General features: G+C 36.0%; 1 protein-coding gene across 2 annotated transcripts in view; it reads left to right on the plus strand.

Moving 5' to 3' along the window:
• Positions 1-462: 462 nt before the first annotated feature.
• The window catches only part of LOC110020155 (protein transport Sec1a-like), a 97,793-nt gene continuing 70,891 nt past the window's right edge, over positions 463-27,364 (plus strand). For both annotated transcript variants that reach the window (XM_020718155.1, XM_020718156.1), the window contains exons 1-4: positions 463-821; positions 16,570-16,628; positions 17,504-17,585; positions 20,848-20,926. In XM_020718155.1, the coding sequence (XP_020573814.1) occupies positions 749-821; positions 16,570-16,628; positions 17,504-17,585; positions 20,848-20,926 (293 nt within the window). In that variant the 5' untranslated portion in view covers positions 463-748. The remainder of the gene's footprint in view (positions 822-16,569; positions 16,629-17,503; positions 17,586-20,847; positions 20,927-27,364) is intronic.

Consider the following 27,364-nt stretch of genomic DNA (forward strand, 5'->3'; position numbering starts at 1 on the left):
AAGCTCGATGAGCTAACAATGCAAGCTCAAGCTAGCCCCAATTCGACTTGTTAGCTCGTGAGCCAGCTCGTTTAAGAAAATCTTAATATGAAATATACTTAAAATATATTAAATTTGAAAACTTTATCTTTATAGTATTAAAAATATTTAAAAATAAATATATTATATTTTATTTTAAGTAATTTCTTATTATTTCTCTCATAATTATTTATTTTAATATTATACTATCTTAAATTAGTAGTATTTTTAATTTTTTATAATAAATAAGCCGATTTTAACTTGATAAAATTAATTAAGTTTAAGTTCAAATCCGACTCGACTCTTTTATGTCCTTTTTAAATGAGATCTTCTTCATGACCCGATCAAGGGTCGGGCCTCATAAAGTCCAACCTACCCGATTCGGACCGACCCGCCCTAGGCTTAGTTTTAAAGTGTACCCCGTGTTCCGCCGTGCCCCGTTTTTCGCTCCGATTTCGTCCTCAGTTTCCACCACCTGGCCGCCATCGCTCAAATGAATGGAAGAAACTACGCGCTCTTCAACGTCCCACCTCCGATCCCTGGTTCTTGCCACTTTATTCGCGCATGCCGGTATATCTCGCTCGCTACCTCCTTCATTTCCTTGGTTTCTTCAACCAAGCCATTTACGAAAGAAATCTCAGTGTCATCGATCGACTGCTTCCCTTATCGAAGAAGAATGGATTATTTCACTGCCGGCTTGCATTGAAACGGCTTCAGGGGGACAGAAGCCATGGCGGAATCGGGCTCATTTCGTGGGGGTGGCGTTGGGGATTACAAAACCTTTCGCCAGACCAGTCGTGATAGTTAGTTTCTTCGTTTAACTTCTTCCGTTCTCTTATTTTTGTTATTTTCTAGTCGAATAGTAAGTGTGCTTTGTATGATTTTTCCTCAAAATGGCAAATGTGATATTTTGATGCTAATTGCTGCATTTGAATCTTAAAATTAAGCGTTTAAGCTTGTCCGGAGAGGCATGAAAGATGTGATTGTCAGAATTCATCAATGACGATCACCAAATCGAGCTACGACTTTTCTTTCATCAATCAACAAGAAAGATTCGCTGTTGTTTCGTATTGTTACGCTTTTTTTTAAAATTTTTAATCATGCCAACCAAAGTGGAGAAAATTGAGGATTTTAATTAATTTTATCCATATAATTGGGACATTTGTGATGGGTTCAATGTTTTGGGAAACATTAATATCCTGTTGCAAAAATGGATCAACACCGAAGGAGAGTAATTATAGGTATTGTCCAAAGCTGGTGTTGTAACTTTCCCGTTTCTGTTACTCGAGGAAGGGGAAACAAAGAATTAAAGGAGAAGAAGAAAAGAGAAGTCGGCATCAGAGAGCCAAAGGAGAGGAAGCGAGCAGTCGGAGAGGAGAGGAAATGAAGTGGGTCGAAAGTAGAAGATGAGAATTCATCCTATAAATCGAGTATCAGACGAGAAGACGATCAAAGAGCAAAGGAGGGAGAAGGTGACGGAGGAGCAACGTATTCGAAGAAGTGACACAATGACCGTTTGCTTTCTACTCGAAGGAAGATGAGAATCGTCACATTTCTTCGATGCGTCGAGCTGTGACTGAAGGTTGATGAGAGCCTAGCACTGTGTGTGAAGAACTTTTGCCCTAATTTGCGAGAAGAAGAAGATGCTGAAGGAGGAAGGGGCGTCTCTGTCGAACAGGAGAAAAATTTGCGTATGTAAGACGTACGCAGCCCTGCGTACATAATGAATGTTATATTTATGTTATATCCATATTATATCCACGTTATATCGCTGTAACCTCTATGTAACCTCCATATAACCTACCTGTAATTTACCTGAACTTATAAATAAGTTTCGCGCCTCTATTTTCACATATCTGTAGGTTACATGGAGGTTACAGGAGATATAAAGCGAATATAATGACGATATAATGCAAATACAACCTCAATTATGTACGCAGCTTTGCGTACGTCTTAAGTATGCAAATTTTTTCTGTTGAACAACGAGGAGGAAGTGGGAGGCGCCGAATGTTTGTCAAGTAGTGACCGGGACGAAGGAGAAGTGCGTTCGTGCGGGAGGGGGGAGAACAACGAACTGTGAGGTATGATATACATGTTACTAAATTTATAAATTATAAATTATTAATTGTAAAATGTAATTAAATCAAGTATTAAGTTAAAAAATAAAATGAAATAAAAGTTTCCTAGTAAGAACGGTTAGAGTTTTGATATTATTTAGGCTTTAATTGCTTATTTATTAATAAATGCTATGTACTATAAATATATATATATTTATAAGTCAAATAAGAAAAATGCAAATTACATAAAGTAACTAGAAATTTAAATTAGGAGATCCTGCTTTATTGTCAATATTTGTTAAAAAAAATATAATAACTAAACGACGATAACAATTAGGATAATAATGATAAAATAATTAATATTAAATGATACATGAAAAGGTCAAATAAAGACAAATTACCTTATAATAATAAAATTAATACATAATAAATTAATAATAATTATTTATGCATTTGACTTTCTATTTTTTTTATTGGTGACAAGTGAAGAGAATATTTAGAATTATCATTGATTGAGGTGAATACTTGTATTTTTAAACAATAGTAATAATTTGTTTATTCTAAAAAATATTTGTAGTTGACGATATTTGTGTGTGTTTTGTTCTGATTGAGATATTATTTTCTTTATTAATTATATCATTATGGATGTTGTAGTTACTTACTCATTCATTTTGTGTATGTATTATATAGTATATTAAATTGAATGCGATGAATACATATGTTTATGATGACTGTTTGTATGTGTATGACTGACTATGATGGAGTATACCTTAATGATACTAGTGGGGGAACACTAATGTACCCGTGCACATAAATAAAAAAAATATTGAAATTGAAGTATTTTAAGTGGTATAATTTTTAGACAGTGCCTCCTGTGACGGTTGTACAGAGACATAATAGTATTGATATGTTATTGATATTACAAGAATCTTTGAATAATATTAAATGTTTTTATTGATTTATTAAAAGCTTGACTGACATGCGTATTATCTTTTTTTCTTGTATATTTCTATGGTTTAGGAATATGATTATTCATTAACTTGTTTAGCTAACTGTTATATTCAAACTAATTTTTCAATCAAATTTTAAGTGATTAAAAGATGAACGATAGAAAAAAAAATTTAGAGAAGGCGTGGACAACCAGTAATGAGATAAAATTATTTTTAATGCTTTAATTTAATCTCTTTAGTGACTCTTTCATTTATTAAATTGTAGACGAATATAGAAAATTTAATTCACACAATCCGATTGTCCGTTCTTTCTCTGATTAATTTCAAATCTCGGGCTGGATCGTGACACGTGTCATAGAAAATATTATATGATAAAGTATGGAAAAAAGTACTTAAGAATGACTCAATACCATTTGACTTATACTGACAACAGTTTTGTTTGGGACAACTAGAGCTGTTTGAAGAAACAACCGTGTAAAAACTGCAACAGAAGCTGCTGTAGAGAAACTGTTGTGGATGAAACTGTATGTCTTTTGATTAGTTTAACTGTGTAGCAATTGTGCTGCAGCTGTTTTTGAAATAAATATCATATTGTCTTTTGACACATATTATATATTTAAGCTAACCGTTTCAGAATTAATATAATAACAATAACAATAAGCCTTTATCCCACTAAGAGAGGTTGGTTACATGAATTCTTTTCTCCATTGTCCTATTGAGTGTCATGTTTTCATTTAAATCTAATATATTAAGATCATTTTTTATACAATATGCCAAAGTTTTTTTAGATCTATCTTTGCCTTTCTTAACATAAGGTGAATCTAGAACATCTATTATTCTAACTGGATAATCAAATGGTCTACGTTTAATGTGACGAAACCATCCAAGACACGCTCTCTAATCTTGTCAGCAATCGAAGCTACACCAATCCTTTCACAGATAGATTCATTTTGCATTTTGTTTCTAATAGTCCGTTTGGGGCAGCTTAGAAGTGCGAGCGGCGTTTTCAAAATGCCGCCCTCAGGCTGAGTTCTGAAAAAAGGCGTTTTTGATTCTTTAATAACCGCGGTCGCAGGATCGACCTTGCGACCTGCGTTTTGTTCGCCACTTTTACCTCGCCTGCCCTCGTCTCTCTCGCTTCTATCTGCTCGCGATTCCTTCTTTCTCGCGATGAAAATCATCTTCGTGATACATAGCTGGGATGACAACGAAGGGATCACGTCTATCTGCTTGCAATCCCTTCTCTCCCGCCATGAAAATCTTCTTCGCGCTACATAGTTGGGATGGCAACGAAGGGATCGCTTCTTATAGAGACCACCGAAACTCCCATCTTTCTCATCCTTCCGCACCGCTCTTACCAAGGTAAGAATCTTCGCACCCTACTTCCTCTTCGTTCATCCCAAATTTACTTAAGTCCGCCGATTCGCAGGATATATCGCGAATCAGCGCCACTTTGGGATTTACGGGAGGCTTTTTTTGCTGTTTAGCAGGATTTGGTGTAGAAGGAATGCACTGCAATACTTCTGCAGGAGTTTCTAGATTTCGGGTGTTCAGCCGAAGATGTTTGATTGTTATTTTTTATGCTTTATAAGATTCGTTAATGATGAGATCAAACTTCTAGCAGTGATATTTGCGCTAAGGATCAAAGTTTGGGTGCTAGATATACAAATATGTAAAATTTTTGGGATAAATGGGGAAATTGTCCAATGTGCTAGTTATATTGGTTTAATACCAGTTCAAAATTGGGGCTGGATCAATTTTATAGGGCCTGAACTTTGCAAAGCAGCCCTTGATTATTACATGTATATTTCTGCAAATAAATATATTGTGCGAATGTATGGATAACTTCACATATTATGAGGCATATAAAATAGCTATATCCCCACTAGAGGCTTTTGTTTTTACAAGGATTACTTTAGCATTTTGTTTTTTTTGTTAGGGCTGATTCAAGTGTTTGAAGTTGTAACTTTATTTTTGCCGCATTTCCTTTCTCCCTGCTTGTTGATATTAGTTTCCAATGACCAATGCAGCATCAAATTGTATCTTTGACTTCCAATCTTATATATTATAATGAAAAATTGTGTCTAGCTAATTAAGCATGATAAAAGTGTTATGATGAGGCTTTTAGTGAAAAAATCAGAAGATTCAAAACATATATACACTCTCAAAAGTAGAATTTACTTTTTTGCTTTTGCATTATCGAATATATTGCCAAGACAGTTCTGTTACAAACAACATTACATAACAAGAGCAGAATGATCATTTATCCATAAACAATCCCAAACAGCTAGCAAGCTTATCAGGATAAGCTGCAGCTTATCAGGAGAAGCCGCTTTTCTGGATAAGTTGGATAAGCTGCACATGCCCCAAACAGACCTTAAGTTTCAAGCCACTCATCCATCTAAGCATTCTCATCTCAGTTAAACTTAAAATTATTTTCTTTTGTAAAGGCCAACATTCTGTGCCATAAAACATTGCAGGTTTAACCACCATCTTATAAAATTCTCCTTTATATGTCTGTTGGGAGCAGCTGCAGCTTATTGAATAATCTGCTGATAAACAGCTTATCATGGTAAGCTGCTGATCAACAACTTATCCAGATAAGCAGGTTGTTTGGGGCTGCTGTTTGAAAAAAAAATTGATTTACAACTGTTTGTGTATAAATGACTATTCTCTTCTGTTAAACAATGATGTTTATAACAGAACTGTCTTGACAATATATTCGATACTGTAGAAGCAGAAAACTAAATACAAAACAGTAAATAAAAATTGAAACAGTCCTCACTTAACAGTGAGTATCAAGATTGATAAAAAAAGAAAAAATATGTATTAAAATTACAATTAAAATTATGATAATACTAGTTTTAAAATTGAGAAGGCATGTCACGAGATACACTGCCATCCAGGGACACCATCGAACCCCGATCACTATTAGAACTATGAACCCCGCCCACCGGAAGAAAACACACTTTTCCGTGGCGCTCCGTGGGCAATTGTAAAACTTTCTACCATAACTGTGTGCCTGACATGACGTCAGTAAGTAAATTTGTAATTCACAATGACAGAACACACGTCGGGATGTCTCTGAAATCCTGAAGCTCATTCCTTGAATGATGCAGGAGATAAAATAATAGTCAACTCAAAAAGTTGAACTAAAGAAAAAATGCCAAGAAAATAAAAATTATCGAATAAAAAAGTATAAATTGAAAAAAAATGTAGGTGTGAAGTCTCAGAGAACTAACTATACCAACAAACGAGTCTGACACTACATGAAGACAGTGGACATTGTAAAAAAATGAGTTCTTGATTGACTTTAACCCACGTGAAATCAACGTCCTGTGCCACATGTGCATATCACCAAAAAAGACTATTAAATAGTTTCTTCATAAACCGATGCACCGAAAAGAAGAGAAGGTTCCCTTTTGCCTTCATTAGGATTTCCCAGGCAATACCACGTCCTGTGCCACGTGTTCATATCACAAAGTCATCCAGTAGGTCCGCATAAAGATGCATCGAAAAGAAGAGATGATCTTGGTTGTCTACATTAAGATTTTACATGTAACAACGACGAACCAGCCATCCAGAAGAACCCATAAGTTCATGTGTCTCATCATGGATCTCACGAACCCACAGAAAAAAAACAATAGAAGAAAAGCTCTTTCAAACATGTGAATAATATAAAATCAAAAGTGACAATGATACAACAGACATAAAAAAAACATAGTTTAAAAAGTAAAGCTATAACGACCAATCAACATCCGACGATAGCATCTGTGATCCGTTTCTTAAAGCTGCCATTTCCGACGCACCTTCGCCATTCTTGGTATCAAATTCCGGTGACTTCTCTGTCAGTGGCATAGACTGTCCAACGTAAATTCAAATGCTTCAGGCAGGACTTGCATTTGATTGTCGTCAGCCATACTGAAGCCTGGATCCGATCAAGAGTAATTTCGTCTAATATAGTTGTGGAGCGCTATCGTGACCATCACAATATGTACTTGTTTAGAAAATGATATGTCAGCATATCACATAGGATGACCTATTCTTTCTTCCACACCCCAAATGCTCTTTCAATCACGTCGCGTAAGGAGTGACGTTTGTTAAATATTTTTTTTTCTTTCATAGGCAGCACCGCTTGTTCTCTCGAAATCTGGAATGTGGTATTTGATATTTGGAAATAACTTCAGATACCCTCTCTTAAAGGAATATCCAACATTAACCAAATAATATTTACCTATTCGGAAAATCATTATTAGTAACAATTGATAAAAATACTAATGTACTATATAAATGAACAAACCTGGAGGCGGGTGGGGGAAACACTGTATACTATTTTTTGTCCCATAAGCAAAAAACTGACTATCATGTGCACTTCATTCCCATCCGAGCATCACAAATGTGAAACACATGTCGAAGTCACACACAACTATCATATTTTGTGTGGGTGATCCACACCGGCAAATGTACGCGATCTTTTCATGGTTGGGTAGTCCCACATCCACGTGGGTACTGTCAATGGCTCCAATACAGTTATGTTAAAATAGTGAAAGATATTATTGCCAACAAACTAATTGATTCAGATGTGAATGTAATGAGTGAATGAAATTTACTTTGAAGAATGACATATACCGTAGGTCATTATCAATTTTTGCAGGAGTCACCTCGAATGAAGGATCCTCCGACCTAATCATCTGTGCTGCTAAATTGACTAGCGCTTTCAAACCCATGGAGAAATACTGGCTGATTGTCTCAGAAGAATGCTGGAAACGCTCCATCGCTCATGTCATTGATTCATTCTGTGATATAATGTATAGTGTTATTGCTAACACTTCCCTTGTAGTCGTTCTGGAGGAACCTTGGAGCCCATGGTTGCTATGAAGTTCGTGGAGGAGTAAAAAAAAATGGGTACTGACATGTTGAATATATTATTAAATCTTGTGGGATATTGTTCTTGCATCTCACCGACTCATTTATCACCAATGAAGGAAGATGTCATGCATGTAGTTTGATCCATGATAGAGTGGTAGTATTCGTACAACATTATCATAATTGCCGCAACAATTCTCTTCCAACGAAGTCGCTGCCAATCCATTCCGCAAAAGAGTATCACTTAATGAACCCCTAAAAGAATTATGTCAAGTATCACTATGCACTTTTTCTTCCTTTTTTTTAGAAAGATCTGCATGCAAACCACCCAATTGATATGCATAATACTCAAACCACAACAAACCGCCATATGCATAATACTTAAACCACAGCAGCCGAAAGCGCATCTCATCAAAGCCACCATCACCAATGCAATAACAAAACCACAAATCCAACACCCCAGCAAAATAATAACAAAACCATCATCTCCAATGCATAAAACCAAAACAACAGCCGAAACCAACATCTCATCCTCCGCATCTCAAAATAATGAAACAAATAAACAACAACCAAAACCGCCATCACCAACAATCGATACTCTCACATTCATGTATTCAGTTTTAGATCAACTAAAATGAAGACCTTTAGGCTCTAATGTAGACCTCAATAATTAAAGTTTTTCCTTAACTCCTCTAAATTTTATCCACAAGAAAGATATTACCAGCAAAAAACATATACCAATGTACATTGTCCTGTATATGTCTAGTAAGAGCATCCATAGCTTAAGTAGAAATATATGAGCTTAAAGTCGATCCCTGATGTAATTTAACTGAAACAGGAAAATACTTGGTCAATCCTCATTTTGTTTGAACATTAGTAACAACTCTAATATACATATCTTTAATTACTTGAATATAAGTTATATGAACAACTTTTTCTTTTAAAACTCTCCAAAGAACTTCTCTTGGAACCTTATTGTAAGTTTTTTCAAAATCAATAAAATTCATATGTAGATTCTCGTTACTCTCTTTGTACTCCTCCACCAGACCTCTCAATAAATGTATAGCTTCCATAGTGGGCCGACCTATTATAAATCCAAACTGATTATGAGAAATCTTTTTATCACATCTTAACCTATGCTCAATTATTCTCTCACATAATTTTAAAGTATGACACATTAACTTAATTCCTCTATAATTTGCACTATAGTGCATCCTCTTTATTCTTAAAAATGAAGACCAAAACACTCTTCATTCACTCATCGGACATCTTTTTAGTTTTTAAAATAATATTAAAGAGTTTAGTAAGCAAATAAACTCCCAAATTATTTAAATATTTCCACTTTGCAATAGGGATATCATCAGGTCCTACTGATTTTCCATCATTGATTCTCTTTAAAGCCTCTTTAGCTTCCTTTTTTATTAATGCAACGGTAAAAATAAAAAGATTTATTATTATTGATGATATTAAGATCACTACAGTTATTGTATTTTTAGAAATTTTATTGAACAATTTATCAAAATAGATCACCCACTTATGTTGAATATCTTTTTCTAAGAAAAATATTTTTTGATTTTCATCTTTAGTACACTTTACTTGAATTAAATCTTTACTTTTTTCTCTTTGCTTGACTAGTTTATACATATATTTCATTCTCTTTAGATCTAAGCTATTATAAAGATTGTTATAAGCAAAATTCTTAGTATCACAAATTATTCTTTTAGACTCCCTATAACCCACCTTATATTTTTTGTAGTTCTCTGAGCTTTTACATTTAAATCAATTTTTATAACATATTGTTCTATTTTAACTTTTCTTGCACATTATTATTTCATCACCAATTATTTTTATTTATAAAAAAATTTTCTTTTGATTTTTCAAGTACATCTTTGCCACTTGTTTAATAGTGCTTGTTATTTTATTCCCCATAAAAATAACTTTTGCATGAACATTTTAAATGTTGAAATCTTGAAGGTTACTCATAAAATTAATTTTATTTGTCCTTTAGGTGCTCGCATCTATTTTGATGACAATATTTTCTTGTATTCTTTAATTTACAACTCTTCATCTTAAAATATAGAATTAATAATTTATGTTGACTACATGAATTTTCACTTGAAATGAGCTTACAATCTTTACATTCTTGATGATCTCTGTGTCTCATAAGAAAACAATCAATTTGTGTTTTGTTAGATCCATTTATATAATTAATAATATGCTTATCTTTTTTCTTAAGTAAGTGTTAATAATAACAAAATCATAAGCCAAAGCAAGGTCTAATATAGTTCTACCTTATTCATTAGTCGCTCCAAACTCATAGCCATCATGAATATTTTTAAATATTTTTCCACTCCACTAACATGTCCATTTAAATCTCCTCCAATAAAATTTTTTTCTTAGAGAGGTATTATTTTTATTAATTCTTCTAGGTCACTTCAAATTCTTTCTTTTGCTAAACCTACTTGATGAGCATAAACACATAATTCTATCTCTAATTCTATTAATTTTTACAATATTATTTTTCAAACTCTTATCTATAATTACACCCAAACTATTTCTAGTGTGACCCTACCTGAATACCAAAATTTAAAACCTAAGCTATAAATCTCCTTTACCTTTTCTCCAACCTATTTAGTTGATTGCATAAGATATTTAACTTCCTATGAACTATAATATCCACTAATTTCATTAATTTATTAGTGAGATTATATATATACAAAGTTATTATCCTCATATTAGTTTCATGAACTAACTTATTTTACCCGCATTCGTACACAATAGGGGAACCCTTACTTATTCGACATTACACTCGGGTACCGATGTAGCGTCCCTTACACATTTTTCACTGTATTCAGATTATATAACATGTCGCTTTTAGGGGACTCACTAACATTTATATCATGATTTAATTGTTGCTTGTCATGATTTTCAACAAAAAAACTATGTTGTCTATTGACTGCCCAACACAACACTCTACTTTTCACATTCGGGGTTTGTGACCTGACAATTATAGTGTTAGTATAAATAGAAAAACAAAAATAAAATTAATAAATTTTGAAAAAATCATAAATCCAAAACATTATATTAAAAGTTATATATCACACAACGCTCAGTAACACAAAAATTAAAATTATATTAGCATGATATTATTTTTAAAATTCAAAGTGTCAAGTCTATTGGAATTTTTTTTATAAAGCTACTCTATTTCCTGAACTGATATTTTCTAATTCTAACTAACTAGAGTTCATTAGATTTTGTGGTATGCTTGAAATTTATCTCTTTAAGCCTTCCATACTTTTTTACAATATTATATAGTAATGTGGAATTTTGGTGTTAGATATGTAAATATATCAAAATTTTGTGGAATGCCTGAAATATTCTAATTAAGCCTTTCATATTTTTTTAAAATAATATGTAGTGGAGTGGCATTTTGGTGTTAGGAATAGAAATACGTCAAAATTGTGTGGTACGCCTGAAATTATTTGTTTAAAAACTCCATTTTTTCTTATAATACTATACAATACCATGACAAGTAGGTCTTAGATATGTAAATACATCAAAATTGTGTGGTATGCCTGAAATTTTATGTTTAAGTCTTTCAATTTTCTTACAATATTAGCAGCATTGTGTCATTTAGGTGTTAGAAATGTAAATACAACAGAATTGTGTGGTCTGCCTAACAAATAAAGGTTCAACAAAGCAAACAATGAACGATTAAGGAGAGACAACTAAAAACTCTTAAATCTCATAAAAAAACATCTCAGAAGATTATCAGGCACAAAATCACCCAAAACTAAAGTAAAAGTAAGTCACATTAAGCCAAATGATATTCATAGAGAGTAAATTCACTCGTAGAGAGATATAATGAGAGAGAATTACGGGCTTCAAGCACCTCACCTGTAGTGAGTGAGAAAATTGAAGATCAACATAGAGAAAATGGACCACTAAGATAGAGAATACATCAAAACAAGAATCGTGATGCCCTAGGAAGGTTTATTGTGGATATGACATATTATATTCCAAATAGTGGAAGGGTATGATACTAGAACTAATAGGAAAATAATGAAATTATTAATGTAGGGAGATGGTTTCAACTCAACACAGAACATAAACGACAAAGACAAACACCTCTAAGGTGTATTCTAATGGCGGTTGAGGTCGGCTAGGTGGTTCGGGATGGTTGGCAAGGGTGGTGGCATCAAGGAGTGCTGATGACAACGAGGGGAAGGTGCATAATTGCGAGGAAAATAAGTATGGAGGGTCGTAGGTGATCGACGACGTGCATATTAGGGGATAGAAGGTGCTGGACAGCAAGGGCAGCGAAAGTGGGGTGAGGAGTAGTCGATTGGGATTGTTGGGAAGGATGGAGGAGATGCTAGTTGGGAGGGGACTGCAAGGAGGTCCGCTGTAGGGGTGCCGGTTGGTTGCTGAAGGGACCTAAAAGTCTGGATAGCTAGTTGTTGCAACAGGAAGAGGGGTCGGCAGTGCAGGGGGAAGTTGTTGGGATGGTCGACAACTAAGGGAAGTGGAGGAGAAGAGTTAGGGAAGATATAATTGCTACCTCAGAGTAGGATACAGTCGGAGCACAATTACCTCTTTAAATACGACTATGCAAAAGATGAAAGAACTCTACATAGAAAATTTGAAAGCAAACACAGCAAAGAACCCTAGTCTCTTAGCAAACCAGCATAAATATTGCCCTAGCTAGGCGGGAAACAAGAAAGGAAAGAGGAGGCGACCAGTAGCACTCGAATCAAGCAGGAGATGCGAAGGAAAGACTCCAGGGTTGCTCTCCTCCAAATCTTGCTCTATCCGCACTGCTCCTGGATTGGTCTCCCCATAAAATGCCTTGGACTGGCTCCCTTATATTAGCTGGTTCAACCGACTGGCCTGTTTCCTGCATCTGTGCAGGAAACTCACGCAACCGTGTCAGTCTTTTGGGATTGGGGGGGGGGGGGGGTCGTCATCAGCCACCCCTGGATCTCACTGGTGACTGCATTGTTTACCAAAGCGTTTGAGGAGCTTTTCCCACTTGCCAACATACCTTTCTATCGATCTATTTTGGTTTGGCATAATCTAAGCTGGAGGTACACCACCACGTAGGTTCTCCTGAGCCAAATTCTGTACAAGTAAATATTTCATATGCTTCTCATCTATGTCAAGTTGGGCCTCAGTGAGGTTGAGGGTTTGTAAGAGTTTGGTTGATGAGTGATTCTTACAATCTTCCGAGTCTTCCCTCTGACTCTTAAAGTTTTGGAGAACTGATATTTTTTTTTTCTAATTTTGAATAACAAGAGCTTCACACTGGCCTTTCATCTCTTCATATGGAACATTGGGGATGAGGGTTGGAAGTGTAGCCGCCTGTGATGCTATCAATTGGTCGTCACTAAGACCATCCACTGAAATTTTAAATTTTTCTATCTTTTGGTCTGCGTGATCTTTATATGTCTCAACAAAAAGTTCTCCATCTTCTAGGAGAGTAGGAACCACAATCTCATCAAAACTCGCGTGTTCCTTTTGATCACATGGAGGAAAAACATTGGATGTATCCACGAACAAGGGAGTTCCATGGGGGAAGATGTCATCGGTTGAAAATTCTCGATCAAACTGTTTTTCAGTGTCTACGGTGTCTTTGTTTAACTTTTCAATGACGCCTTGCTCGGTGAAGTAGATCATTTTCCTGGTTGTGCATTCTGTTTTAACATGTCCAAATTTGTGGCACTTGCAACATTTTCTAGCTACGACATATTTATGAATTGATTTCGTTGGATAGTAGCAAGGGGGATCGCTTGGTGATGCGGTCTCTCCACTTTGGAAGCTAGAGTACGTAATTTTTGACTGTAGTAAGTTGGTAGAAACTGACGTTTGTGTTTCCCGCTTCATCTTCATATTTTCTCATTCTTTTCTTCGACATTCCGGATCACGGTCGAGGGTAACCTTTTGCTGGATTTTCTCTTCAATATCCATAAGCTTTCGCTGAAGACTGCGGAGCTCTTGTCGTATCTCGTCTCGGGTAGGCTTGGGTGTAGATCTTCTTGGTGGAATGGTTAGGGTTTAGGAATAGGAAGGAAAAATTTTTAGTGGATGTGAAATAGGGTAAAAATAATTGGGGTCAAGGTTGTTGATTTTGAAAACCAGCGAGAAGAATTAGGCTTAGGAAAATGTGGCAGGGAAATGGTATTGGGTGGTAGTAAGGAAATTATTGTTTATGGCGGACACTAGGGAACCCTAAGATAGAACTAGAGTTGAGCTAGCTCTCGTACCAAATGATACTGGAACTAGTAGGAAAATCAATGAAATACTCAAAAAAAACTTTTATTAATGTAGAGAGAGGGAACTTTACATAAAATAATAGCACAAAGCATAAAATACACCGACAAACACATCTAAGATGTACCAAGGGCGGTGGAGATTGGCTAGGTGGTTCAGAATGGTTGGCAAGGGTGCTGACAGCAAGGAGAGCTGATGGTAGCAAGGGAAAGGTGCAGAATTGCGAGGATAACAAGTGTGGAGGGCCGTAGGTGACCGGTAGTAGGCGGATTGGGGGTTGGAAGGTGCTGGACAGTAAGCACAATCGAAGTGGGGTGAGGAACAGTTGATTGGAAGTGCTGGGAAGGATCAGGGAGATACTGGGGTGGTCGACAACTAAGGGAAGTGGAGAAGAAGAGTTAGGGAAGATACAATCACCACCTCGGGGTGGGATACAGCCGGAGCACCACGACCTCCTCGGATACAACCCTACAAGAGGGAAAAGGACTCCACACAAGAAATTTGAAACCAAACACAACAAAGAACCTAGACTCTTAGCAAATTAACATACATATAGCTCTAGCTAGGCTGAAAACAAGAAAGGAAAGAGGAGAAGGCGACCGGTAACGCCGGAACCGAGCGGGAGACGCGAAAGGAAAGACACCAAGGCCGCCCTCCTCCAAATCCCGCTTGATCCGCATTGCCTTTGGATAGGTCTCCCCATCAAATGCCTTGGACCGGCTCCCCTATGTCAGCCGATTCAGTCGTCTGGCTTGTTTTCCTCATCCGTGTGGGAAACTCACGTACCCGTGTCAGGGTAAAACCTGAAATAAATTATAACGAAACAGTGGAATGCAGCCCGCCGCAAAGCGAGGGTAGAAGTCACATGCCGCAAACCTTCTCCGTGATTTTCTCTTTGCCACAAGCATGCCGCCCGGCCAAAACAGCCGGACAGTGCATTCTGGCATTGCTGCTCCAAATGGCACCTTAAGCGCTTAATGATGTCTATGATAATTTCATGGGTAAGTGCTGGTGGTTTATTTCTTAAAAAAATTTCTCCTGTTTGCACGTGAGATATAGTTGACCATGATTATGTTATTTTAACTAATTTGCTAAAAACTAATGTTTTCCAAATTAATATGTTATTTTCATGGTTTGTATGAAGGAGTATATCCTGAATTCAGTTTGGTCATGTGTCCTTAATTGAGCTTGGTAGGCTGTTTGCACTTGCCGTCTAATGAATGGACTCAACATTGTGGTACGGTCTCTCAACTTTTCAAGCAGGATCCCTCTCAAGGTTAATAACATGAATTTTGATTAGAGATTTTTGTTTATGATTAAATAATTAAATTATTAAACACTTGGTGAAAAAATATTGTTAATTAAAGGCTAATGAATTGGGCCATGATAAATTGTGAGCTACTTACAAATTAGGACATTAAGGAAATTATTAATTAATTTATTTATCAAATAGCTGATTTGCTTTTGTTAGTTGATTCATACTAATTCATCAGTACATAATAAGTGATTAGTTTATTTAATTCTATAGTTAGTATACTAAGTGAATGGAAAATCTTTACTGTTAATCAGTGATGAATCAGTTATTACTTCCTCCGCTTCTCTTTCTTTCTTTTTTTGTCTTCCACATTCTTACTCCAATTCTTTCCTATTCTGTCTCACCTAAGTGGATGTTGCACTCAAGGTTAACCTATGCACAAATTCGAGTGATTAGCCTGATTGCGAGGAGGCATGATAAGCTAATTAGAAGGATTGAAAACTTACTGCTCCCTCCATTACATGACTATAAAATCTGAAATGCCCAATTAAGCAATTAGCTCTGATTAATAACTCAATTTTGGCCAGCTAAACAAACCTTTAATGTCTAATTAGATTGGATAATGTTGAGCAATTTTTAAAATTGAAGTAGAAATTGACCCAGCGGATCTGAACTGGTTAACTTTTACAGGCAAGAAAATGATCAATTGAAAGACAGGATAATAGATGAATCAACAATTTCAAGCATAATAGAATAGAATTAAAGAATACATTGCCACAAGATGATTGATTAATGGGGGATCTTAATCATGTTTGTTTCGAATTACGAAACTATGGAGCTTTGTAAAATTCTTGTTCGCTTGTTTCACATATTTCTTTTACTTGATCTGTGGAATGGCTTTGTTGTAATATTTTGCTCTGTTCTACCGAAAAACAGTTTATACACTGTCTATCAAATATATACTAACAGATTGCAGGAGAACAGCACAACTTACTAGCTCTGAACTATTAAAAGAACCATACCTTATTGTTTATGACCTGAAGTACACCTGAGAAGTTTTTCTTTATTTTAGCTGTGCTACTTACTTTCTCCAGTGGTTATATGCAAAATTTCTTTTTTAGCCTCATACTTTTAATTTTATCTATGGTACTAGGACTGTTTCATGAAATGCTCCAATCCACAAAAGTGAAGGAATCCCAATCAACATGGAAGGTGCTTTTGTTGCATTGCTTACCTTTTTTACATTTTATTTATTTATTCTATTATTTATTTATTTTTTCGTCTTGTTGTCTTCTGCTACTTAGTTTGAGTGGTTCAATTGCTAAAGGAAAATAATAAAAAATATCTGCAAAATTTTCTGTTTTATCTAGAGAAATCTTGTTAGATGTTTTTTTTAAATTTTTTATTTTTTTATTTATTAACTCTTACACACACTGAATGTGCTAGACCTAGAACACAAGATCTTACTGTTCGAGACAATAAGTCCAACATCTAAACCAAAGTGGGCTGCGAAAATCTTGTTGGATGTTGCTTCTACTTATCCTGGGCCCATAAACAAAGAGGAATTTCTATTTTGTCTGTTGATCTACTAGCATCAAATTTATGTTTTTAATAAACCTTATCCTAGCTCAATAATATATTTGCCTGGGCAAAAACGTATTCTAGCAATAATATATTTGGGCCATCTTATGGTGAAGAAGATAGGCTGATAAAGTTCTGAGTTATTTGATGCATGAACCCTTAGTAACCAGACTCAAACATAGCTTTTAATTTTTTTTTATTGTCTTAACCAATTCAATTATCTGCAACTGCAACAGCTCCCACATTTTTTTTTGTGCTGCTTCGACTATAATTATAATTTATGCAATTTTTTTGCAAAACTTGTATTCAAGAGTTCAAGTGTATATGCATAACTTGTTTTAGTGTTTTCGGGTACATTAATATCTCAGTTCAGTTGTACTTTTTACATGAGAGAGGACACGCCTCACATTTAAATTATGCAAAATGTCGTAGATGATAATGCATACCTGATGTTTTTAATACGTTTTGCACGCTAATCTGATTGTATTACAATTGTCTTTATCTAGGTGCTAATACTGGATAAATTTACTGTGAAAATCATGTCCTATTGTATCAAGATGTCAGAGATCACTAACAAGGGAATTTCATGTAAGTACATGATGACTTTAAAATAAAAAACAATTCTCTCTATTTCATTATGTTTATTTTTTATGTTAGTATTGGGATAGAGGAATTACTTAGGGCTTCAATTCATTTACAATCAAAACCACACAGCTGAAATAGGAACACCGATTCGATCAATACGGAACAAAAAAAATCCAACAGAAGCATAACAAAGTAATCTAAGAAAAACAGATCGAGACCTACATAAAAAAATCCGAGAATGAGAAAAATCATGGAGCCACACCACAAAAAATTCTACTATTAATAGGAGAAATGTACATATTATACCACTCAGATCTTCTCTCTATGTTAACTGAAACTCACAGAACTTTGCTACAAACTTTACTCTCTATCTTACAAGAGAAAGACCTCACTGAAATCTACCTCTTTGATCCTTTTTCGTTTTACAAAAGTCCTGTCTAGAATTCTGCACGCGAGAGATACTCGTGCTCGAATTGAAAACTTAAGAATCAAAACGGGAGAACAAATCGTCTTGGCATAACCACTTCGAGACTAGTGTAACCGAATGTTATGTTCCACAATTTTAGAATCCGTAGAGCTCCGACATCACAATTTCTTTGAAAGTAAAACTCTTACTTCTAATGAACTTCTGATTCTGATAGTTTTAGAATTTTTACCCAATTCATCAGAGTCATTTCAATTGAAAGTGTGCTTGACAGATTTCGAGTCAAGCTTATCTTGGAACCTGCATCAGCATGTGCATATGTAGAACATCCAAATCTATTAAAGTGAGATAGATTTACCTCTTTGTTACTCTAGAAATTTTCAGGTATGCCTTCTTTCAAATGTATAAACGGACCATGGTAGATCAGATGCATTGCAACGTTCACTGCTTTTGACCAAAATTGCCTTGGCAAGCGTGGATGCAACCTCAGACTTCTGGCACACTTCGTGATGGTTCTATTCATGCGCTTATCTTCTCCATTTTGTTTTGGAGCTCTTGAAACAATGAACTCATGTCTGATCCCCTCTGAAGCATAGTAGAGTTCATGGTGTTCATGTGCTTAGCTACTCCATTATATCGTGGAATTCATGCTTGATCCCCACTGTGGAGTTCTTGAACCTGTGATCATGATGCTTGCCCACGTTATCTCATCCTAGACACTTCAACTTCAAGCATGTCTCATTTTTTACATGAGTTTCCACTTAAACACTTCAAATACGCTAAGATTTTTGCTTTAAGAAAACATATACATTTCTTGTGTAATCGTCAATATATATTTTTGGTGTGACAAAATAGTAGAAATTTCTAATGGACTGAACTCGAGTAGGATCTCATACATTAGTATGCACTAACTCCTATTTTTTTGACTTTACCATTGGCTTACATTTGGGGAAAGAAACTTTCTTCTTTTTGTCATATACACAATCTTCACAGAAGTTTAAATATATAGATTTCAAACCTTAAAATTTATTCTTTGAAAATAGGGAATTCATATCTTTCTCGCTCATATGATCAAACATACGCTGCCGCAAACCTCTTTTTGGGGTATGCATGAAAATAAATTCTTGAATCTACTATCCAAAATTCAGTACTAGAGTGTCACATTGGATTTCGCCAGTGGAGACATTTGTAGAGTGATTTTTTTCTTGTCCCACACCACCAGCTTTCCTTGGAGCCTTACAATCATTCTTGAAATGCTCTTTCTTTTCCCAGTTCGAGCATTCTTCTCAGCTTGACATGGACTTTCGTCTTTTGGACTTGAATTGGTCTCTTTACCTGTATATCTGTCCAGATTTCTTCAATTATTTTCAACATTTAACTCAAAACTTAAATATTCACCGTTCACTGAAGTTCTACGAACTTCTTTATTCAACAGCAATCTTATGATGCCATTGAAGTTCAACTTCATATTCCCATAAGAGTTACTAACCGTCTCAACCAAACCATCCGAGCTGTCCTACAATGATGTTTCATAATTTATAGTGCTTTGATCTTATCATCAAATTTATCATCATAAAACATAACTGGCTTGTCACAATATTGAAATTGTTTGAGTGTTCGGACATTGAACTACTTTTTGCCATCTTCATATTGAACAATCTCTTTATTAAAAAAAATCTTATTTGAAGCAAAAGGTTTTTCATACATCTTTCAGCACTACCATGAGATCGACCGTGGTTTTCTCATTCATTGTATTGAATGCAACAAAAAAAAAAAAATGACAAACGAATGAAATCTAGAGTCGTTCGATTTAACATTTTCCATTCCTCCACAATCATCGATTCAGGCTTAATGATTCCTTGTAGTGGAAGATACAGTTTTTTCTTATACACCATAACCTCCACTTGCATCCTCTAGAACGAGAAGTTCAATCTATTAAATTTCTCCTCGCTTCATTGGTCATTGCTCCCACTCGAATCAAACACTACGCTCTGATACCATTTGTTGGGATGAGGTAATTACGCAGGATTTTGATTCTTTCACAATCAAGATCACACCGCATAAAATAGAAACACCGATTCGAGAAATTCGAAACAAAAAAATTTAACAGAAGCACAACAAATTAATCTAAAAAAGCACACTAGATTTTACATGGAGAAACCTGAGAATTGGAGAAAACTACAGAGCCACATCACCAAAAAATTATATTGTAAACGACAGAAATGTACATATTACACCACTATGAGCTTCTCTCTGTAATTATTAGAACTTATATAATTTTGCTCGAAACTTTCCTCTTGATCTCACAAGAGAAAGACCTCACTGAAATCCACCTCCTAGACCTTTTTCCTTTCCAAGAAAGTCATGTTGAGAATACCGCATGCGAGAGAGATACTCGTCGCCCGAATCGAAGGCTTAAAAATCAAAATAGGAGAACAAACTGTCTTGGCGCAACCACGCCGAGACCGACGTAATTATTTTGGATGCTTTTTTTGCAAACCTTGAACCTGCAAAGTTGTGGCCTAACCACGCTATAGTTGGCGTTATTACATGACCCTCATGGTTTTGAAAACTTGTATCAAGCAAATGGTCGGCTTAGTTACACACAGTTGCGGCGTATTCACGCCACCTGGTGTAGCTACACCCATTTTAGGCGTGGCTACGCAATGCTCAGTCGCACGAGTCCTTGGTGCTGCAGGCTCCACATTCCAACAGTTAGCATGTCCTTTCTTCAATTATTATGCTGTTTAAATCTATCAAAAAGTTATATAGATGCTTGTTAGTTCTTTTAGTTTATCTTACTGAGCATTGCTTTTAAAAACTCTTAAAAATTTCTGGCAGTGGTTGAAGAGCTTTTCAAAAGAAGGGAGCCAATGATTTCAATGGATGCAATATATTTTATTCAGCCATCAAAAGAAAAGTAAAGATTTTCTTGGAGTATATTTTTTTTTCATTATCATAATTTGGTTCGAATTATTGTGTTATTTATTTATTCCTTAATTCTTATGCTTTCATTCAATAGTAAAGGATTAAATTGCACATGCTCATACTTTTTACCATCTTGATTAATATTTCACTATGTCGATCGATTTATAAGCCAACCACCCAAGTTATTTCTTGGATGTATTGTTTTTTTTGTAACTTATGATTAAGCATTTGCAAGTTGAATCTAAACTTTTGAATACAAAAATGGAACTGGATGTCCTTATTTTTTTAGGTTGACTTTATGTGCCAGCTGTCTGAGAAAATCCACTTCCCCTTTTTATCTGTATCACCTGCCGGAAAATTTTTTTTTCCTGTTATGTCATTTTGATTGATAATAAAAGGATAATGTGTTCTTGTTAAGGGATATTATGTTGCTGGGTGAGGGGAGCTGTTTGGAATAGTTTACCGGAAATTCTCCGAAGTGATTAAGCTCCCATCCTAGCGCCATTAATGATTATGAAATTTCTTGGAGAAAGAAAATACATCCAAAGTATCTATAGCTTTTTTAGAGTTTTTTAAGGACAACTTTTGAAATCCTCATTCTTTCAAATAAAATGATTACAAAGTTCATATTAGATTTATTACTAGTTGTTAGCTTTTATTTCCTTTTAATTCTCATTATTTCTTCCCTATCTACTTTATTCTGTTAAATTTTTTTCTTTTATTATATCCATTGTAATTGAGTTTAAATACTCTTAGTACTATCAATAATGTTATGCTGCTTTATTTTTTAAAGTTTACATAGTATCAGAGCCATGATTCTAACCTTAACAGCCGCAGTTTTTTTTCCAACCAGTCGGTTCTCTCTCCAGCAGGCCAGATCTCCTTCTAGCTGGTTTACCCGACTTTCTTTCCCGCGTGGTTCTTCCCACGTGGCTCTTCCCGCAAGTTCTTTTCGTGTGGTTCTGTCCAGAGGATTGAAAACCCTTCCTTCGATTCTTCCCGCCGTCCGCTACTTTCCCTGTCGGGTTCTGTCCGCTTCTTTGCTGCTTTCTCGTTCGATAAAGGAGTAATCGAAGACCTTTCCTTGATCGAAGCCAATTATGTCAGCAGCTCCCTGCGATTATCAAGTTACTGTAGATGTTTTTTTTTTGGTATGAGAAAAACATTTATGCTTTAGTTTGCCTACTGTTCTTCCTAGCCAGACCTTTCCAGCAGTTGTATCCATCTAACGGTGATCGTACTATAATTCTTCGATGGCTCATAATCATAACCAGTTCTCCTTTGGCTGAGTCGAATTCCTGCAATTCTGAACCACCTTTAAAAGGCGTTCTTGATTCCACCGTAGGATCAACTCCAATTTTTGCTCCCTTGCAGACCGAAGGATCAGAAACTAGCATGAATTTCTTAATCACAACCTATAAACTGAATGACAATAACTTTCTCCAGGGGTCCAAAGCGGTGTCTTTGTTCATCAAAGGACATGGGAAGTTTGGTTACCTCACATGTATGGTTTATGAGCCTCCAAAGACTGACCCAACATATGGAGCTTTGGAAGTGGAGAACTCCATGGCCATATCGTGACTGATCAACTCTATGGAGACTTTGATTGATTGTTCATATATGTTTCTCCCTTCAGTTAGTGTCCTTTGGACGGGTGTCTGTGATACCTACCCGAATGTAAGAAATTTCGGCCAACTCTAAGAAATCTAAGAAAATTCGAGAGACAAAACAGAGATCAAGGACTGTGACCCAGTACTATAATGACCTTGTTGTACTATGAATGGAATGCGATACGTACTACGACTACAATTGAGATTCTCCAACCGATCTATCCCTCTTCCAGAAGATTGTACAAAAAGATTGTATGTTCAAATTCCTGGCTGACCTTAATAAAGTCCTTGACAAAGTTTGGGGATGTATTTTTGTTCGGGATCCTCTTCCTTCCGCTCGTGCAGTCTTTATCGAGATTCGTGGAGGAGAAAGCTAGATATTTGCTATGCTCGACACTTGTTCCCCTTTAGCCGAATCATTAACCTTGATCTCCAAAAGTACTCAGTCCTCGTTTATGCCATCTCGGACCGGTCACCCTACTTGCGATTACTGTCACAAACCTAACCACACTCAGGACAAGTGTTGGAAACTTCACTATAAGTTGACATACAAGCCCTTTACCCTATCCACAGCTATCGAAGGTCTCACGACGACGACCAAACTTACCATAGCGCAACCGACTCCTACCCGGAACATCTCAGAATCCTTCGAATCCTTGAAGAATCGGATAGAACAATTGATCAAGTATTTTGGAGCCAATTAAGTCTCTGCGGGTCTGTTGACCTCCATGTCCGACAAGGTATTCTTCATATGGCTCTCACGGTTTATTCTTTTTCTAGTATGTGGATTATTGATTCAAGTGTCATGGATCACATGACTGGCTGCTCGCAAGTATTCTCAACTTGTTATCCATGCTTTGTAAAATATGTTGTCAGAGTTGCCGATGGATTCTGTAGTTCCATTACCGGTAAAGGGTAAGTTGTACTAACGGCTGGTCTAACTCTAGAGTTTTTTTTACATTTTCTTCTATTGCAATATAACTTGTTATCTGCCAACAAGTTGACAAATGATATCTATTGCGTCGCTAATTTCTCTTATGATGGTTGTGTTTTTCAGGATCGTCGTTCTGGGAGGATTTTTGGAATTGCTAAGAGGGTAGTTGGACTCTACTACTTTCAAGAGGAGATCACAGAGATTGAGGACACGCCTCTCAGAAGTTATAGCATATCTCGAGTTATTTAATGTCTCATTATGTTGTTGTATTGTCGTTTTGATCATCCTTGTTTTCAATATTTTAAAAAGTTGCATCCTTTGATGTTTTCTAATAAAATCTCTAACTTTCATCGTGAGACATGTCAGTTAGCCAAACATCATCGGGTTCCTTACCCACCCCATACTTACACACCTCATTTCTTCCTCATTCACAATGACATATGAGGACATTCTAGCACTCCTAGCTATACCAATAAATGGTGATTCTTGACTATAATTGATGACGACACTCAAATGACTTGGGTTTACAGTTTAAAAGACAAATAAGAAATTGCTATGACCTTGCAAAACTTCAATTTTGTGTTGACTTAGTTCAAAACTCCTATTCAGGTCCTTTGGATCGACAATGACAGTGAGTTTTTTAGCTCTATATTGGGTGAATTCTTGGTAAGTAAAAACAACATCCACCACAATCATTGTGTGGACGCTCAATAAAATAGGGCGACTGAGAGAAAAAGTCATCACCTCGGACGCTCCTCGATAAAATAGGGCGACTGAGAGAAAAAGTCATCACCTACTCGACGTTGCTCGCTCTATTATGTTTTAATCTAATTTCCCAAAAAAATATTTTGGAATGATGTCATTCTCACTACCATTTATCTCTTAAATAGCGTCTCCTCTAAAATTCACAGATTTCGAGATTATTGGATGCATTATCAATCGTGTCTTCTCCACATTAGATCCCAAGATTTTTAGATGCATTGTCGTTGTTCGGAACACTGCCCCTAATCGTAGTAAACTTGATCACAGATCCATAAAATGTATCTTCCTAAGGTACTCCGCAACTCAAAAGGAGTATTCGTGCTTTGATAAGACCACCAACAAAATTTATGTGAGTGTTAATGTCTCATCTTTGAAAGTGTTCCCTATTTTTTTAGCTCCCCTCAAATGAGGTTGAGCTTGAGTTTCCCGACACTGTCCCTTATCCTACTTCTGTGAATGTTCCCCCTATTGTTTCTATCATTAAAGAGTCAATTGTTCTCTTGAATGCACCATTTCTTACTCCTACTGTTCGTATCTACACTCAGCTCACTCGTCCCAATGATTCTACTCTGGAGCCCGCTGCTTTCTTACAGGATCTTGACTTCACCTCGGGCAATATCTTCATCACGACCTCTTCAAATGCAGAGGTGAGTTCTCCAAGTAAGGTATGCAATCAAACATATTCCCTTTCTTTTGTGACAAAATGTCTCTTTTCACAATTTATTGCCAACCTACAAAGCATTTACTATTGCTCTGATGGACCACTAGATCCCAGCTATTATTAAGGTTGTTCTTGCTGATCCAGCCTGGAAAATGACAGTAATGGAGGAGAGGAATTCCCTTCATCTGGACCATACGTAGGACGTTGTGGATCTTTCTCATGGTAAAAAAAAGGATGTCGTTAGATTTTCGACATCAAGTTCAACTCTAATGGGTTCTTTGAGAGCAAATGGGCGCGATTGGTTGCCAAAGAGTATTCACAAACCTATGAAGTTGACTATGTGGATATATTTGCTCCAGTGGCTAATGTAAACACTATTCGAGTTTTGTTGTCACTTGCAATAAATCTCGATTGGCCTCTATTCTAAATAGATGTCAAGAATGCATTTTTGAATGGACAACTTACGGAAGAGGTATACATGCCTCTCCCTCTTGGCTTTGATTCTGCTGCATTCAGAGGATTAGCGTGCAGGGTGCAAAAGTCCTCTATGGGCTAAAGCAATCTCCAAGGGTCTGGTTCGACAAGTCCACAAAGGTGGTTGTGGGCCATATTTTTACTCAGACTCAATCTGATCCCACCCTCTTTCCGTATTCTTTTAATGGTCAGGTAGCTATCCTTATTGTCTATGTTGACGATATTATTTTTACAGTTAATCATCTCCCAACATTGAAATTTTTAAAAGACATTCTTGCTAAATCCTTCAAAATGAAGGACTTGAGATTTCTCCGGTACTTCTTAGGCATAGAAGTGGCTCGGTCATCTCGCGACATAGCCCGACTCAACGTAAATATATGATTGATCCCTTAACAGAGAATAATCTTGTTTTGTTCAAACATGTTGTTCATATGGATAGGAATGAAAAATTATTTGACATTTTAATGTTGTGCCTGTAAATAAGACCCATTACCAGCGCCTTATGAGAAAACACATCTACCTTGCGCATACTCGCTCTGGCATTTGTCATGTTGTTGGTATAGTGAGTCAATTCATGCATGATCCCAATGAGCACCATCTCCACGTTGTCCAATGGGTTCACTATTTGAGAGGTACATCAGACTCTAGTTTGTTTTTTTCTGTCACACCTCTCGATCTATTGATATTTATACAGATTCTGATTAGGCCAGATCAGTTCATGATCGACGTTCCAACTCGGGGTATTACTTATTTGTATGAGACAATCTTATCACGTGGAAAAGTAACAAACAGTCTGTGGTTGTTCAAAGCAATGCTGAAGCTGAATTTCGGTTCATATCCTTGAAAATTTGTGAAGTTCTCTGGTTATGCATCTTGCTCCGCGAACTTCGTATGCCAAACTCTGTTCTGCTACAACTATTTAGTGATAATAAGGCCGCAATTAGCGTTGCTCACAATTCAGTCCAACTTGATCAGATCAAACATGTGAAGATTGACAGATACTTCATTAGAGAAAAAAATTGATTCCGGGAAAATTTGTGCTCTATATGTGCCCTCTAGTTGTCAACTGTTAGACATGCTCACCAAGTATATTTCTTGTCTTTTGTTTGATGACTTCAAATTCAAGTTGAGCATGACTGACATCTATGCTTTAATTTGAGGGGGAATAGTAGATTTATTACTAGTTATTAGCTTTTATTTCCTCTTTAAAATAAGTCAAATCAAGACTATTGACAAACTAAGAAAGGCTAAAAAAAGGAAACAATTAAAATAAGTCAAATCATATATAAACTAAATAACCAAGAAATAGCCTTAATTTCATATATTATTAAAATATAATAGTTCTTTTTGATTACCCGACAGTGTTGTATGCTGTGCACTATTGGAATGATATATGAAAATCAATTGAACATCTCAAAAAATCTTGGTTCATCTTCTCGTTTTCAACAAGTACTCTGGCTTCAGATGAACGGAAAATATTAAAAGTAGGAATGTTCATCTTGAGTGATTTACCATAAGCTGAAGCATATAGTGCAACACTTTTTGAGAAAACTAATGAAATTTCAGACCATAGAGGCGAATCCAAACCGGAATGATTGGTGGTTCCGTCTATGGGTCAAAATCCACAGACCATTTTAGGGTCAAAATCCATCCACAGACCATTTTAGAATCTTCATTGCTCTGTTATCAATTCAGATTATCCTTCTAGCAAATAAGCACGTGTAATCTTCTTCGTTATTAATTTGAATAGGAATGTGTCTCTCACCTAATAGTCTAATTTTCTACTCCCCAACAAGGTGCATAATTTAAAATTCCTTGCAAATAAGCTCCATTTTGGGTTGATCAGATAGAAACTTCCCAACCAAATTTAGACGACAGGAGGAAACATGTTGAATACCTTCAGCTTCTGTAAAAAAGATGTCAGACTTCCCGTTCTTCATATCAGGTTTCTTGATGTTCTTCGTCCACTCAAACGAAGGAGGGAAAGAG

Source organism: Phalaenopsis equestris, unplaced genomic scaffold, assembly GCF_001263595.1.
Source record: "Phalaenopsis equestris unplaced genomic scaffold, ASM126359v1 Scaffold000094, whole genome shotgun sequence".
NCBI classification, from domain to species: Eukaryota; Viridiplantae; Streptophyta; class Magnoliopsida; order Asparagales; family Orchidaceae; genus Phalaenopsis; species Phalaenopsis equestris.